Genomic DNA, 16682 nt, shown 5'->3' on the forward strand with positions numbered 1-16682 from the left:
GGGGCACAGAGAGAGAGAGAGAGAGCGTGCGCCAAGCAGGCTCTGCACTGACAGTGCAGATGTGGGGCTGATACAGGGCTCAAACTCATGAACCATGAGATCATGACCTGAGCAGCAATCAAGAGTTGGATGCTTAACCTACTGAGCCACCCAGGTGGCCCTAGGCTATTTTCAATCTTTTCCTATTATCAATAATGCCTGAATAAACATTTGGCCTTCTATATAAATATAGACATAAACACATAAATATAATAAATTCTAAAAGTGGTTCAAAAGGCAAACGTCATTTCTAATATAGTTAGTTATTTTCAAATTGCCTTCCACTGATCACCACCAATATTTAAGAAACCTCACCAAAAATGTATTATCAAACTTCGATTTTTTAGAATAAAAAATATCTCAGTTCATTTTGATTTTTATTTCTACTCTCAATAAAAATGAGCACTTTCATATCTCTAAGAGCCATTTGTACTGTTTTTTTTTTTTAATTTTTTTAACATTTTATTTATTTTTGAGACAGGGAGAGACAGAGCATGAACAGGGGAGGGTCAGAGAGAGGGAGACACAGAATCCAAAACAGGTTCCAGGCTCTGAGCTGTCAGCACAGAGCCCGACACGGGGCTCGAACTCACGGACCGCGAGATCATGACCCGAGCCGAAGTCGGCCACCCAACCGACTGAGCCACCCAGGCGCCCCTGTACTGCTTTTTTTAATGAAAGTTCTGGTCAGATCTTTGCCAATTTTTCTATTGGATCATTGTTCTTTTGCTTACTGATTTCTAGGAGCCATTCATTTTAAAAATTAAGACTTCTCTCTGTGAAAGGAAATGCAAATATTTTTCTGCAAGGGGTACCATTTATCTTTTGGTTTTGCTTATGATACTTTGTTGCAATGCAGAATCTAAAAATAAAATGTATATAGGGAATCTGTTCTTTGATAGTTAAAACTCTCCCTACTCTGATATTAGGAACAAATCATGAGTTTTCTTCTATTACTTTCACAGTTGTCATTTTTCACTTAAATCTTAAATGTAGCAGCAACCTAATTTGATTTAATATAAATACTAGATTACAAATGTTAAGTCTTTATATTGTATAATTTACTCATATACAGTTTATGTATGTTTCAAAATTACTTACAGCAAATTCTTAGTTCACAGGAAGGACAACCTTCTAAAAACCAGATACAAATTTCACATCTCTCCCTGGTTGATATGCATTAAACCTCCAGTGTTTTCTAATAATTTAAAATGAAGGGCATTTCAATCACAAAACAGGTTTTAGGAGAAAAAAGTTTGTAAAACCAGAATTATATACTGAGGGAAAAAGAATATGGGAACCTGCTGGCTCAGTCGGTAGAAGATGTGACTTTTGGGTCTCTGGGTTGTGAGTTCAAGCCCCACACTGGGTAAATCGATCACTTAAATAAATAAATAAGTGTATTTGAAGCGAAAGAAAGAACAAAGATTTGATCAGCACTTTTATATACATGAAACACATAGCTGTTTTTCAGAACTACAGCCTCGCAGAATTACAATATCAAAGTACGGTATATCTTGTGCCCTTCACTGTGACAAGCACTTTATTACTTCTTTTCTGTGAAATCTCACAGTAGTCCAGTGAGATTAGTATTTTTTCCTCTGTTTTATAAAAGAGGCAACTAAAATCAGATGTTTTCATTTATTTCAAGTTGCATACTAAATATAAAGTCAGACCTCAGTCATTTTTCTAACACCTAAGACCAAACTCTTGGCCAATATATAATACCGCCATCATTTCATTTAGTGCATAGATCACGTCAATTTAGGAACGTGGACTCATTCAATTAAAAAGACAATAATGAAGGGCACCTGGGTGGTTCAGCTGGTGAAGCATCCAACTTCGGCTCAGGTCATGATCTCACGGTTTGTGAGTTTGAGCCCCACGTCAGGCTCTGTGCTGACAGTTCAGAGCCTAGAGCCTGCTTTGCATTCTGTGTCTGCCTCTCTCTCTGTCTGCCCTCACCCCACTCGTACTCTGTTTCTGTTTCTGTCTTTCAAAAATAAATAAACATTAAAAAAAATTATAAAAATAAATAAGTAAATAAATAAATAAATAGACAATAATGAGGGTGCATGGGTGGCTCAGGAAGTTAAGCATTAGACTCTTGATTTCGACTACTGATTTCAGCTCAGGTCATGATCTCAAGGTTTGTAAGCCCTGCATCAAGCTCTGCACTGACAGTGCATGGCCTGCTTGGGATTTTCTCTCTTCCTGTCACTCTGCCCCTCCCCATGCACTCTCTCTCAAAATAAATTAAAGCTTTGCTGAAAAAAAATTCTTAGGGGCCCCTGAGTGGTTCAGTCGGTTAAACATCTGACTTCAGCTGAGGTCATGATCTCACAGTTCATGGATTCGAGCCCCGCTTTGGGCTCTGTGTTGACAGCTCGGAGCCTGGAGCCTACTTCAGAGTCTATGTCTCCCTCTCTCTGCCCCTCCCCCACTCATTCTCACTCATTCTCTCTCTCTCTCTCTCTCTCTCTCTCAAAAATAAACATTAAAAAAAATATTTTTTTAATTTTAAACAGCTTTGTTGCAGTATAATACACATAACATAAAAATTTTAACTACATGCATACTGTTTTTTTTTTTTTTTTAAGTTTATTTATTCTTGAGAGATAGAGAGAGACAGACCATGAGCAGGGGAGGGGGAGAGAGAAGGGGACACACAGAATCCGAAGCAGGTTCCAGGCTCCGAGCTGTCAGCACAGCATAGAGCCCGACGCGGGGCTTCAACCCACGAATTGCGAGATCATGACCTGAGCCAAAGCCAGATGCTTAACCGACTGAGCCACCCAGGCACCCCCATACATACTCTTAAAGGAGACCAACTGCATGTTGAACTTCCCAATAGACACTGAACACCCCGAAGGCAAAAATTTTACTATATCCCTTTCTACTCACATTATCTAGAACATGGCACTTTTTCATACTAACTAAAAGTAATATTTGAAGTGCTTTACCAATTACAAAACACTTTGAAACACATCAACTCAAGTAATGGCAGCTTGAAAATTGTCGAAAGCTTTCTTTTAATTTCATGTAATTTCCTTAGATGTTATGAAATAGAAGCTGCATTGTCAAATATGAATGACTTCCTTCACTAGTTCCAATAACCAAAAGTGAATTTATATCAGGACTAAGTTTTATTAAGTATGAGGAAATAATACTTTTAAAGTTACAGTGATAAAAAAAAAAAAAAAAAAGATTGCCTACATGATATTCAGTCACCTAACCCTGCCTTTTTAAAAAAAATTTTTTTTTAATGTTTATTTATTCTTGAGAGAGAAAGACAGAGAGAGAGACAGAGTATGAGCAGGGGAGGGGAGGGGCAGAGAGAGAGGGAGACACAGAATCTGAAGCAGGCTCCAGGCTCTGAGCTGTCAGCACAGAGCCTGACACAGGGCTCCAACCCACGAACTGTGAGATCATGACCTGAGCTGAAGTCTGATGCTTAACTGACTGAGCCACCCAGGCGCCCCACCTAACCCTGCCTTTTTAAAGCATTCATTACAGAATTCTTCCAGCATCATATTTTATAGCTTATGAAAATAATGTACTACCCTGTAAGATTTCTATGCTTGTTCCATTTCCTCAATTAGACTATAAGTTCATGATATATGAAATTATACCCAGGGTTTTCAAAAACATCTAACGTGGTATTATATGCTTAGTAGCCACCTTAATAAATATCTTGTGAATCATCACATCATTAAATTAGTACTAGTAAAACTGCTGTTAAATACATCTAAAGTTTACAAATTCAGATTACTGAACCTAAACATACTTACTAGAAATATGCCTCCTTGTGAACAGTTTATATTTACAGACTAAATGCACTCAATATTCTATTTAAAAACATTTTTGTTGAATGTTTATTTATATTTGGGGGGGGTGGGGGGACAGCACACGAGCAGGGGAAGGGCAGAGAAAGATGGACACAGAACCTGAAGCAGGCTCCAGGCTCCGAGCTGTCAGCACAGAGCCCGACATGGAACTCGAACTCACGAGCCATGAGATCACGACCTGAGCTGAAGTCAGACGCTTAACCAACTGAGTCACCCAGGCGTCCCCTAAATACTCTATTTTGAAGAAAATATTTTCATATTAGGTGATTTCACTTACCTGATCAAAAAGAAGCCTAAGTTGCCGTTCAGATTCACCAACCCATTTGCTCAGACAGTCTGCTCCTTTTCGCATAAAAAAAGCCACCTTTTTGTCTCCCTGACTGCACTCATTAGCTAATGCTCTGGCAACCAAGGTTTTACCTGTGCCAGGAGGGCCATAAAACAAACAGCCCCTAGAGGAAAAAAGAATCAATAGGAATAAGATAATGTTACTGCCACCACTAATAACCAATACATAAGGATGCACCTCCCATAGAATTTTTTTATTAATGAATATATGACAATTCTTAGATATTGAGAAAGCTCTTTGTAGTATATAGACAAGTTTCACTTTGCTGAGAGTATTCAAGGATGTTCTCAACGACCAAACCTTGGTAGGCAAATCAGAGATGAGAGCCATTTAGCAAGATAAACCAAAATTTTAAATGTGTCTTCCCAATGACCCAGAAATTTCACATCTTAGAATGCATCATAAATACTCAAAATATTATGAATACAGATTTTAAATGAATGTTCAAAAAAGGATCAATTCTAATTTGTGAAAAACTAAAAAAATCTAAATGCTATTAATAAGGCACAGGGCTCAGTTTGAGAAGTGCATGACTCTTGAGCTTCAGCTTAGTTCAAGCCCCATACTGGGTGTAGAGAACACTTAAATAAATAAAACTTAGAAAAATAATAAGGAATAAATAAATATACTGTTATATCTATAAAACAAAATACTACTAAAATATCAAAAAGAATAATATACACATTACTGATATGGGAAGGTGTCTAGAATACACTGTAGAGTGAAAAAAGTTATATAAAAGCATTACTAAATAATGTTATTTATATTAAATGTTTATATATGCATAATAAAGGCAAAATTTAAACTTAACATACACATATATGTATAAAACAAGCTTATAAAGAATATACAAAATTGTTCATCCCTAAGAAGTAAAATTACTCTCTACTTGTAACACTTTCTGCTTCTCTCTCCATTTTATTTCAGTTTCTCCCACAGCCATGCTACTTTAAGGACTTTGGGAAAAGTAATAATTATTTTCAAAATTCAACTTATATCCTACAAAAAACAATACATTGCTTTTGATTTTAAAAAGCCACTGTAGAATTATAAGCCACAGTTTTAATCTGCTCAAACAGAAGATGACTCTTTAATAAGATTTTCTACATCCTGAAACAGATGGAAAATGTAATGGTCTACATGTATATCTTGAATACTTTATTCTCCCAACTTCCCTTAAGTTCTCAGCCTTTTCTAATAGCTACCTAGCTATCTATCTCATGATCAAACACAATCTGATCATAAAAATGGATGTCAAAAAAAAAAAAAAAAAAAAAGCTTACCATTTCAAAACTACCAGCATCAAGTCACATATACACTTAACTGAAATTGTGTTTCCAAAGACTAAACAACATACAGCATCAAACTCTATGCCAAATTATGGAAAATCCATTTGGGCAATCCACTTGTATATTCAAGGCCTGCGCAGAGATTTAGATCTTATACCTGACATTTAAATGCTGAAATGTAAACTTCAAGGATACACTTACTACCACAGCCTTTGAACCCTAATTAATAAAATTTCATTCCTAATTCTCATTGCTAGAACACATCAAATCAATACATATGAAATATTTATATCTATAATCATTTACTAACTGAAATTTGATAAATTAACAGTAATAACAATAATAAGCATCTAGGACATTACTTACCTTGGAGGCTGAATCTTAAATTTCTCAAAGATTTCTGGATATAGAAGTGGGAATACTACCATTTCTTTCAGTGCATGAATATGATGGCTCAATCCACCTATACTATCAAACCGCACCTTGGGAAGAAGGGAAAAAGTTCAATATAAAATAATTTTAACTACTAAAGATTTTTTTTAATTTATGAGATTGTCTTATGATTCAGAAATACATGCCTTCAGCAGGAACTGTTGAACATAAAGTTCAAAAAATTACACTTCTGGAGTGCAGAAAAATAAAGTCAGCAGTAAAATTCAAGTTTACATTTCAGTTCAGCTAAATAAAGCTACCATTCTTTAATCTCCTAGTAACTAAGGACAAGATTAATGTCCAATCTAACACTTTAATGGGTATCTAGAGGAGATGATAAATTGTATTTATACTCTAATGATTTAAATGCCTTTCAAAATACCATCTATCACATGCCTTGCCAGCAAAGGCAGTACTGTCCCTAAGGGAGCAAAAACTGATTTAGAAGTAGGGTGAAAAACATCTTAGCTACTATAATGGTTTGAGACCCTCCAAAGCTCAACTTTATAAAACCAAGTCTTACTCTTTTTTTTTTTTTTTAAAGAGAGAGAGCCCATGTAAGTGGGGGAGAGGGCAGAGAGAGGGAGAGAGAGAATTTCCTAAGCACTTCCCACACTTAGCACAGATCCCAATGTGGGCTCGATCCCACAACCCTGGGATCATGACCTGAGCCAGAATCAAGAGTCAGACATTCAACCTACAGACCCACCCAGGTGCCCCCAAGTCTTAATTTTTTTTAATTAAAAAAAATTTTTTTTTCATGTTTTTATTTTATTTTTGAGAGAGACAGAGACAGAGAGACAGAATGTGAATGGGGAAAGGGCAGAGAGAGAGGGAGACACAGAATCTGAAGTAGGCTCCAGGCTCTGAGCTGTCAGCACAGACCCAGACACAGGGTTCGAACCCACGAACCGTGAGATCATGACCTAAGTTGATGTCAGACACTTAACCGACTGAGTCACTCAGGTACCCCATTTTTTTTAATTTCTTTAAATTTAAGCTTATTTACTTATTTTGAGAGAGAACAAGTGGGGGACAGACAGGGAGAGAGGGAGAGAGAATCCCAAGCAGGCTATGTGCGGAGCCCAATGTGGGGCTCGAACTCACAAACTGTGAGTTCATGACCTGAGCCAAAACCAAGAGTTGGATGCTTAACCAACTGAGCCACCCAGGCACCCCATGTCTTATTCTTTAATATTAATTTATCTAGATAGAAATTTAATTTCTCTCCTTAGGAGACAACAATGAAAAAGTGATTTAAGAAACACTGACCTACCATAAGAAACAAGAGAGATTATTCCTCCCGTCCATAACAGTTTAAATACCTAAAAGACTTTGTAGAGTAAAATATTGTACAGAAAAAAGTACTTGAAGGAAATACTGCCAAAATGTTAACAGTAACCGCCTCCCCCTGTATCTTTATTCTGTTACAGTACTTGAAAATGTTTCAAAGTGAAATGTTACTATGATAAAAAAAAAAAAAACTTAAGTAATCTAGAAAAATAAACACAGAGTTTAAATAAGAAAAACTGTATTTGTATATGATATCAAATTTAAAAAAATACTACTCTAAATAAATGGCAGAGACATCTAAAGTTAACTGATTCAAGACAGTAAGGTGCTGGTCAACAAAATAAGCAAAGAATATTAAGTAAGGTCCTCTGAGAATGTACACTAGTAGATATGAGACTGGGAATTCAATACTCTAAAGTCCTCATTAAAATAAATATTAAAATAAATATTTAAATAAAATATTTTCCCCTATGACTTCAGATTGAGAAGAGATAACATTTCATTTTTAAATATATACACAACTCCATTGGTAACTCAAGCTTGTCATATGAGAATCAGTTAAATTATGTCATATAGAAACATTTATGGGAACAAAAAAAAATCAAATATGATCTTAGGTGGGCAGTAACCTATTCCAAAATACACTCCCTAGAAAGATTCTAGTAACACTAAATATCTATGACATCCTCTAAATCTTGCCTTTCTTTTCAGACTTTCCCTGGGTACTATAACCCACTTCGCATAGTGATCTCAACTCTCTTTATATTTGACACCCATATCTGAATTTCTAGCCCATACAGTTCTCCTTAAGGCCAAACCTAACTAATTTCCTACAAGTTACTTCCATTTGTGATGTGCCATGGACACCTAAACATGTCTACAACTAACTAAATCATCGTAACCCCTCTAAACATTTTCTCTAATGTTCCCTACATCAGAGAGTAGATCCTACCCAGTCGCTTAAGCCAGAAACCTAGGTCATACATTCAACTTGTTTCTCTCCTTCATTCCCCAAAAGCAATAAATTCACCCAATTCCATCAAACCAAATTCTCTCAAGATTCTGTCAAATCCACCTACTTCTTTCCATCATTACCCTACCATGACCATTACTCCAAATTACTATGTTACAACTATGTCCAGACCAGTCTCCCTAATGCCAGCCTTGCTTCCCTTCATTAACTACATCAGAATCAGAGTGTTCCATCTAAAATGTAAATCTGATCATGAAATCTAAGCAGTTTCAACAATACCCTACTACATACCATGGTTTATGGGCCTTGCCATATTTGTCAGCCTCATTTCCTACCCATTTTTTATTATATACGTCAGTATCACTGATACAGGGGGGCGGGGGGGACTTAAGTATCACCTGTGACCAGAGTGCTAGGTTCCAAAACACATACATCAAAACACTAATAATGATGATGTCTGGGTTTTTATTTTTATTATGTGTTGCCTTAGAAACAAGGAAAAACCTTTATTTTTTTTTTTAAGTTACTTCTAGAAAAACATTTACAAAACTTACTGATTTATCAATGTTCATTGGATCAACATCAGCCAAGCTTGCACCCACTTTGACACGTTCTCGGAGAATACCACTAGCTAAATCTTCTGCTCTGAAGTTCATAGGCAAACATCTGAAATTCATAAAAATTCAAGTAGATAGCATTAAAAGTTTCACATTTAACTTTTAACTTTAAATTTTTTAAAAGTTTAACATTTAACTTTTAAGTTTCACATTAATACTCCTCAGGTATTACATGGGTATGTCTACTCAGTTTACAAGATTAAAAGAAATTTCTTTCCCTTTAATTCAAAACTAACCAATTCTAGATCACATCTTGATAGCTAACCTTTATCTTCTGTTTAACTCCTTTAAAATAGATCTTTAGCCACCTAAAATCCTATACTGTATTAATTTTATTACCCTTAAGAAAATACAATCTACTTCCTCTTTTAACCTTGGATAGTTACCAAAAGATGACATAAACAGCCTCAAAAAAAGTATGACTTCTAAACTGAATATACTTCTCACACACATTTCTGAATCTTAACTTACCTTAAAAATATATTTCCAAAGCAAGTATCAAAATAGTTCAGATTAAGTAGACATTAAATTCTTTTATTTAAACTTAGATTTTGGGGGCACCTGGGTGTTGGTTAAGCACCCATCTCTTGGTTTCGGCTCAGGTCATGATCTCACAGTTTGTGAGTTCAAGCCCCATATCAGACTCCATGCTGACAGTGCAGAGCCTGCCTGGGATTCTCTCTCCCTCTCTCTCTGCCTCTACCACTTGCTCTGTCTCTCTCTCAAAATAAATAAATAAACATTAATAAATAAAATAAACTTATTTTTTTCTCTTACATCTTCTTTCCATCACCTACATGTGGAATTATTTTCAGCATATAATCTGCAACAATCCAAACTTGTTTCCAAGAGATACTAACTGAAAATTTGGTATTTCTACAATAGATACATAATACCAAATTATAGAAATACTTTGCTAAATGTACAGTTTCTAAATATAATTTATCTCTAGTAGTATAAGCTAGAAAATTAACTCAAATTTTAAAGAATAAATTATAATTTGATGTTCTAATTACTTATTAGACAAAATACTGGTTTTCACCCAGTGAAAATTCTTTTTTCATTTTTTTAAATGTTTTTATTTATTTTTGAGAGAAAGAGAGGAGAGAGAGAGAGAGAGAGAGAGAGAGAGAGCGTACGCGCACACACAATCAGGGGAGAGGCAGAGAGAGAGGGAGACACAGAATCTGAAGCAGGCTCCAGGCTCTGATGGGTCAGCACAGATACGAAGGCAGGACTCAAACTCATGAACCTCGAGATCATGACCTGAGCTGGAGTCAGACGCCTAACCAACTAAGCCACCCAGGTGCCCCACAGCGAACATTCTTGAGGTTTTAGTGAACCATGTAGTAACCAGTCATTTACCCTAGTTAGGGAAAGACCACCAGATGGCACTCAATGAAACAAAACAAATTTTGCAATAAAATCCAGGGCTCCTGAGATGATTCTATTAGAAACCAAATCTCACTCTGAGTGCTGTAATCATTGTAGCATCTAATAAAATCAACCTCATTAGGGGTGGCTGAGTTGGTTAAGTGTCTGACTTTGGCTCAGGTCATGATCTCATAGTTCATGGGTTTGAGCCCCATGTTGGGCTCTGTGTTGACAGCTCAGAGCCTGGAGCCTGCTTTGGATTGTTTCCCTCTCTCTCCACCCCTCCCGCACTCATGCTCATGCTCTCTCTCTCCCAAAAAAAATGAATATTTTTTTAAATATTAATAAAAAAATTACATAAAATCAGGCTTATTAAATGGATTTGGATTAGAGGAGAGGTACCAAAGAAAAGACTACCAGAGGGGTTGGCTGCTTCCCTTTGGGTCTTCCTCCTTTACCTTCCAGCACATTCACTGAGTAGTTACATAGTAAATAATTTATGAGAAGTTCTCCCAAGGTTAGACATCTATTTTAAGAATTACTGAGTAGGGGTGCCTGGGTGGCTCATTCACTTAAGCATCTGACTTCGGCTCAGGTCATGATCTCATGGTTTGTGAGTTTGGGCCCTGCGTCAGGCTCACTGCTAACAGCTCAGAGCCTGGAGCCTGCTTAGGAATCATGTCTCCCTCTCTCTCTGCCCCTCCCCGACTCACACTCTCTCTCTTACTCTCTCAAAAATAAGTAAATTTTTTTTTAAAAAATTAGTAAGTAAAAACCAAATCAGTGCCTTAATCTGGTCTAAAATATGTAGTAGGGTGCCTGTGTGGCACAGTCAGTTAAGTCATGACCTTAGCTCAGGTCATGATCTCACAGTCTGTGAGTTTGAGCCTTGCATCAGGCTCTACACTAATGGCACAGAGCCTGCTAGGGATTGTGTTTCTCTTTCTCTCTGCCCCTCCCCAGCTTGTTCTCTCTCTCTCTCAAAATAAATAAACTTAAAAAAAAAAAGATTATAAATAAATGAGAAGAGAAGAGAAGAGAAGAGAAGAGAGAAGAGAGAAGAGAGAAGAGAGAAGAGAGAAGAGAGAATATGTACTGAATATAGGTGTTAGCAAAATAGCGGTATAGATAAGAATCCCATTCAAAAAATAACTGTTCAAGGGCACCTCGGTGGCTTAGTTGGCTGAGCATCCGACTTCGGCTCAGGTCATGATATTGCAGTTTGTGGATTCAAGTCCCATGTTGGGCTCTGTGCTGACAGCTCAGAGCCTGAAGCCTGCTTCAGATTCTGTGTCTTCCTCTCTCTCTCCACGCCTCCCCCACTCACATTCTGTCTCTCTCTCTCTCTCAAAAATAAACAAATGTTAGAAAAAAAATTTTTTTAATAAATAAAATAACTGTTCTTGGGGCATCTGGCTGGTTCAGTAACTCGACCATATGACTCTTGTTCCTAAGGTAGTAAGTTCAAGTCCTACAATGGGCATGGAGCCTACTTAAAAAAATAAATAAATAAAAATAACTCTTCTTCCTTTTTTCTACCATGGATATAACAATAAAAAAATTTACTAACCTGTTTCTTGCTCTCGCCATGCTCTTTGATTTCCTTCTTTCAAAGCGTTCTTCATCAGAAGAAGTTGTGTCACTACTATGAATGGCGTGCTTCTTTCTCCTATTTAAAGAGAGTAAAATCCTTAAAATCACTATACAGCAGCAAATTGTTTTTAAAAACACATTGCATGGAGTGCCTGGGTAGCTCAATGGGTTACGTGTCCAACTCTGATTTCGCTCATGTCATAATCCCATGGTTCATGAGTTCAAGCCCCACATCAGGATCTGCACTGACAGCGCCAAGCCAGCTTGGGATTCTCTCTCCCTCTCTGCCTCTCTCTCCCTCAAAAATAAATAAACTTAAAAAAAAAAAAAATCACGTTGTAGAAGGGCACATGGGTAACTCAGCTGGTTAAGTGTCCAACTATTAATTTCAGTCCAGGTCATAATCTCAGTCGTGAAATCAATCCCCTTGTGGGACTCCATGCTAGGCATAGGGCCTGCTTAAAATTCTCTCTCTCCTGGGAATGCAAGCTGGTGCAGCCACTCTGGAAAACAGTATGGAAGTTCCTCAGAAAATGAAAAATAGAACTACCCTACAACCCAGCAATTGCTCTACTAGGCATTTATCCACAGGATACAGGTGTGCTGTTTCGAAGGGACACATGCACCCCCATGTTTATAGCAGCACTATCAACAATAGACAACGTATGGAAAGAGCCCAAAAGTCCATCGATGGATGAATGGATAAAGGAGATGTGGGATATATACACAATGGAGTATTACTCAGCAATCAAAAAGAATGAAATCTTGCCAATTGCAACTACGTGGATGGAACTGGAGGGTATTATGCTAAGTGAAATTAGTCAGAGAAAGACAAAAATCATATGCCTTCACTCATATGAGGACCTTAAGAGACAAAACAGATGAACATAAGGGAAGGGAAACAAAAATAATATAGAAACAGGGAGGGGGACAAAACAGAAGAGACTCATAAATATGGAGAACTGAGGGTTACTGGAGGGGTGGTGGGGGGGGGATGGGCTAAATGGGTAAGGGGCACTAAGGAATCCACTCGTGAAATCATTGTTGCACTATATGCTAACTAATTTGGATGTAAATTTAAAAAAAATTTTTTTTAATTAAAAAAATAAAGAATCTCTCTCTCCTTCTCTCCCCACCCCTCCCCCACTAAAATGCACCCACATGCACATGCTCTCTGTCTCTCAAAAAATAAAAAAAACACATTGTAGAGACTGTCAGCTATAGAGAGTAAACCTAGGACTGCTGGAGGGGAGATGGGTGGGGAATGGATTAAATGGGTGATGGATAGCAAGGAGGGCACTTGTGATGAGCACCAGGTATTATCTGTAAGTGACTCACTACTAATGTCTACTCATGAAACCAATATTACACTGTATGTTAACTAACTAGAATTTAAATAAAAAGTTGAAACAACAAAAAATAATAAATAAATCACATTGTAAGCATCATATCTATAATTAATTAGATCAGTAGATTTACTTATAGAATTACAGTACATTTATTCAGCAAATATTACTAAGATCCTTCAGCTCATCTAGTTTATATCTAATGAAGTATAAACATGCCAACTTCTACAAAGGAAAAAGAAGAAAGGAGTCTATAATTTTTCAAATAGGGTTGTGCAGGAATGGAGTCAAGCAACAAATTTAATTTGCGTCCCTATTAAGGGAATATCTATCAATGATTTAAAAATTACATTAGAATCTCACTGGAAAAGAAAGTTTGGCTTTTTCTCTTATTTTTCTTTTCCCAAATAATCAGAAACAATCCAGACACTAAAGAAAATAATCCACTGGCTTACAGAGAGAGAAATTACTTCCCAATTAAGATACATCCTATCTGAATTTCTTATAAAATGTATAAAGAATTTTTGAAGAAAAAAATGACTTATAATCAGAACTACTATGGAAGAATTAAAAAATGTATCAAGGTAAATTCATTCTCAACAAAATAATATTTAACGAATACTATATCATTAAAATAGTTGATGACATCTCTAAGATACCTAGAAAGATACATATACATATTCATGTGCATCTACAAAGAAACAACAAAATAAACCAGACTGACTTCTCATCAGCAACAATACATCAAAGAGGAGATATATATATGTGTCTGTGTGTGGAGACATAGATATAGATATAGATATGGATATAGATATATAGATATATAGATATATAGATATAGATATAGATATCGGTGAAGAACTTCAAAGGTTTAAGGGAAACGTATTGGATTTAGAGTTGTCTTAATTCACAAAACCATTGGCCAGCTATCAAAATAAAAGGCATTTTAAGATAGCAAAGATACAAAATTTACTTTCTACACATTCTTTTAGTAAATTATTGAGATTATATTCCTACAAAATGAAATGGTAAAGAAAAAACACATGGGATCTAGTAAACAATGGATCCAACTCATGAAAACAGTATTAACTTTTAGCATATTCACTTTGCAGCAGGCCTAGAAAACAATCCCTCTGAAGTGGAACAGGAAGATGACACTAGGGGAGAGGTCATTTGACAAAAAGAATATGAATGTTTTCACATCATCAGAAATTTAGAAAACTGTTAAACTACCTGAATGTTTTAAAAAAAAAAAAAAAGGGGGGAGTGCCTGGGTGGCTCAGTCGGTTAAGCGGCCGACTTCGGCTCAGGTCACGATCTCACAGTCCGTGAGTTCGAGCCCTGCGTCAGGCTCTGTGCTGACAGCTCAGAGCCTGGAGCCTGTTTCAGATTCTGTCTCTCCCTCTCTCTGACCCTCCCCCATTCATGCTCTGTCTCTCTCTGTCTCAAAAATAAATAAATGTAAAAAAAAAAATTATAAAAAAAAAAAAAAAACTCTTGAAATTTTTGAAGACCATCAGGAGATAAATTCAGTGGGTCCTTTTTCCCCACATACACAAATCACTACAAGAAGCCCTGCATACATTATGTTCCTGTCAGGCTATGCAGAAAGTGATACAATCTCCTCCACGCCTATCCCTATCCTGTGAACTCAATGCTCCCCCTCATTGCTCTATTTTCTTCCAAGCACTTGTCACCATCTGACATACTAAGTATTTTACATATCCATTAGTTTATCTTCATTCAAATGTAAGCTCCAAGAAAACAGGGATTTTTACACTTCTAACTTCTTAACATCCAGTGCTTTGAATGACCCTTGGTGAGTAGAGAAGGCAGCAATATATATCATTGAATGAATGAATAAATTTAATAATACAGGAGTATTTCCCACTGAATGGCCAGTTAGTGAAAAAAGATCCACCAAGAAGGAAATTTAATCCTAGCACCTTACTTAGCTCTACAGTGAAAAACACTGTCATTATTCATAGAAAGGTAAAAACTATTCATTGGTTTTTGACTTTTCAGGATTTCAAGATTTTTGACCTTTCAGGATTAACCTGCAAATTAATCAAGACTTAATAACTGTCACGGAAAAATATAAATGTTATCAGCCCTGATAATATAAAAAGATAGAAGGAGTAGAATGGAAGGAAGTGGATGTTTGTGTCCTAATCTTAAAAGTAAGGAGTGAACTATGTGGAATTTAAGAGAGAAAACAAATAAAGAAAGAAAAAAAGAGATAAACCGAAAAACAGACTCTTAACTACAGAGGACAAACTGATGGGTACCAGAGGAAAGGTGGGTGGGAGAATGAGTGAAATGGGTGAAGGGGACTAATAGCACACTTACCTTTACTTTTTAAAGTTTGCTTATGTATTTTGAGAGACAGAAAGAGAGCAAAGCAGGGGTGGGGGGAGTGGGCAGAGAAAGAGAGAGACTGAATCCCAAGCTGGCTCCACACTCTCAGTGCAGAGCCCAACACAGGGCTTGGATCTCACAAACCGAGATCACAACACCTTCTAAAGTCAAGAGTCAGATGCTCAACTGACTGAGCCACCCAGGCACCCCAAAAGTACACTTATCTTGATGAAGACTGAGTCATACAGAGAATTATCGAATCATTACAGTGTACACCTGAAACTAACGAATGTTTACTATACTGTAATTAAAAAATAATAATCTGGGGCGCCTAGGTGGCTCAGTCGCTTAAATGTCCGACTTCGACTCAGGTCATGATCTCACGGTTTGTGAGTTCGAGCCCCATGTTGGGCTCTGTGCTGACAGCTTGGAGCCTGGAGCCTGCTTCGGATTTTGTGTCTCATTCTCTCTCTGCCCCTACCCCACTTGTGCTCTGTCTCTCTCTCACAAAAATAAATAAATGTAAAAAATAAATACCTAAATAAATAATAATAATCTTATTGTCTAATAATTTGGAATTAGGTATATTATCAATATAAATAAAAATGATATGAAGTCATGAAAATGACCTTATAGAATATTTAATGACCAAGAAATGTATTCATCATACATTAAGCAAACAAACTCAGACTACAAAATAGTAGGGAAAAAAAAGTAGGAGTGAAAAGGCACTATTTACAGTTAATAAAACAAAATAGACATTCAAGTATAATGATTCAAATTTCATGTGACTAAAGAAGAATTAAGATTAGTGCTATCACTATATGAGAATGAGGAAGATCAGAAAACACTGTTTAAAGGTGATGAATCAAGGGCGCCTTGGGTGGCTCAGTCAGTTGAGAGTCCGACTCTTGATTTCAGCTCAAGTCATGATCTCACAGTTCATGGGAAAAGTAGGAATAACTTCACCATAAACTTTCAAAATGTTATCAAGCAATATTACCCATGAAGCCGAACTATAGAGCAAAAATATAAGAACTGAAGACACCATAAGAAAACAGGAGAAGACAAAACTCTAAGCTACTGAAACTTCAAAATACATAGGGAAAACACTCAACAAAGAAATAAAGATAAACTGAATACATTAGTTATAAAAAGCTAGAAAATACCT

At 36.5% G+C, this 16682-nt stretch overlaps 1 protein-coding gene across 3 annotated transcripts in view; it reads right to left on the reverse strand.

Moving 5' to 3' along the window:
- ATAD2B (ATPase family AAA domain containing 2B) overlaps nucleotides 1-16682 on the reverse strand; it is a 165116-nt gene that overhangs the window by 96292 nt on the left and 52142 nt on the right. For all 3 annotated transcript variants that reach the window (XM_078444933.2, XM_078444932.2, XM_078444934.1), the window contains 4 exons: nucleotides 11785-11883; nucleotides 8778-8889; nucleotides 5892-6007; nucleotides 4165-4339 (listed from right to left, as the gene is read on the reverse strand). In XM_078444933.2, the coding sequence (XP_078301059.1) occupies nucleotides 4165-4339; nucleotides 5892-6007; nucleotides 8778-8889; nucleotides 11785-11883 (502 nt within the window). The remainder of the gene's footprint in view (nucleotides 1-4164; nucleotides 4340-5891; nucleotides 6008-8777; nucleotides 8890-11784; nucleotides 11884-16682) is intronic.

This window comes from Panthera onca, chromosome A3 (assembly GCF_046562875.1).
Source record: "Panthera onca isolate mPanOnc1 chromosome A3, mPanOnc1 haplotype 2, whole genome shotgun sequence".
In the NCBI taxonomy this organism is placed as follows: domain Eukaryota; kingdom Metazoa; phylum Chordata; class Mammalia; order Carnivora; family Felidae; genus Panthera; species Panthera onca.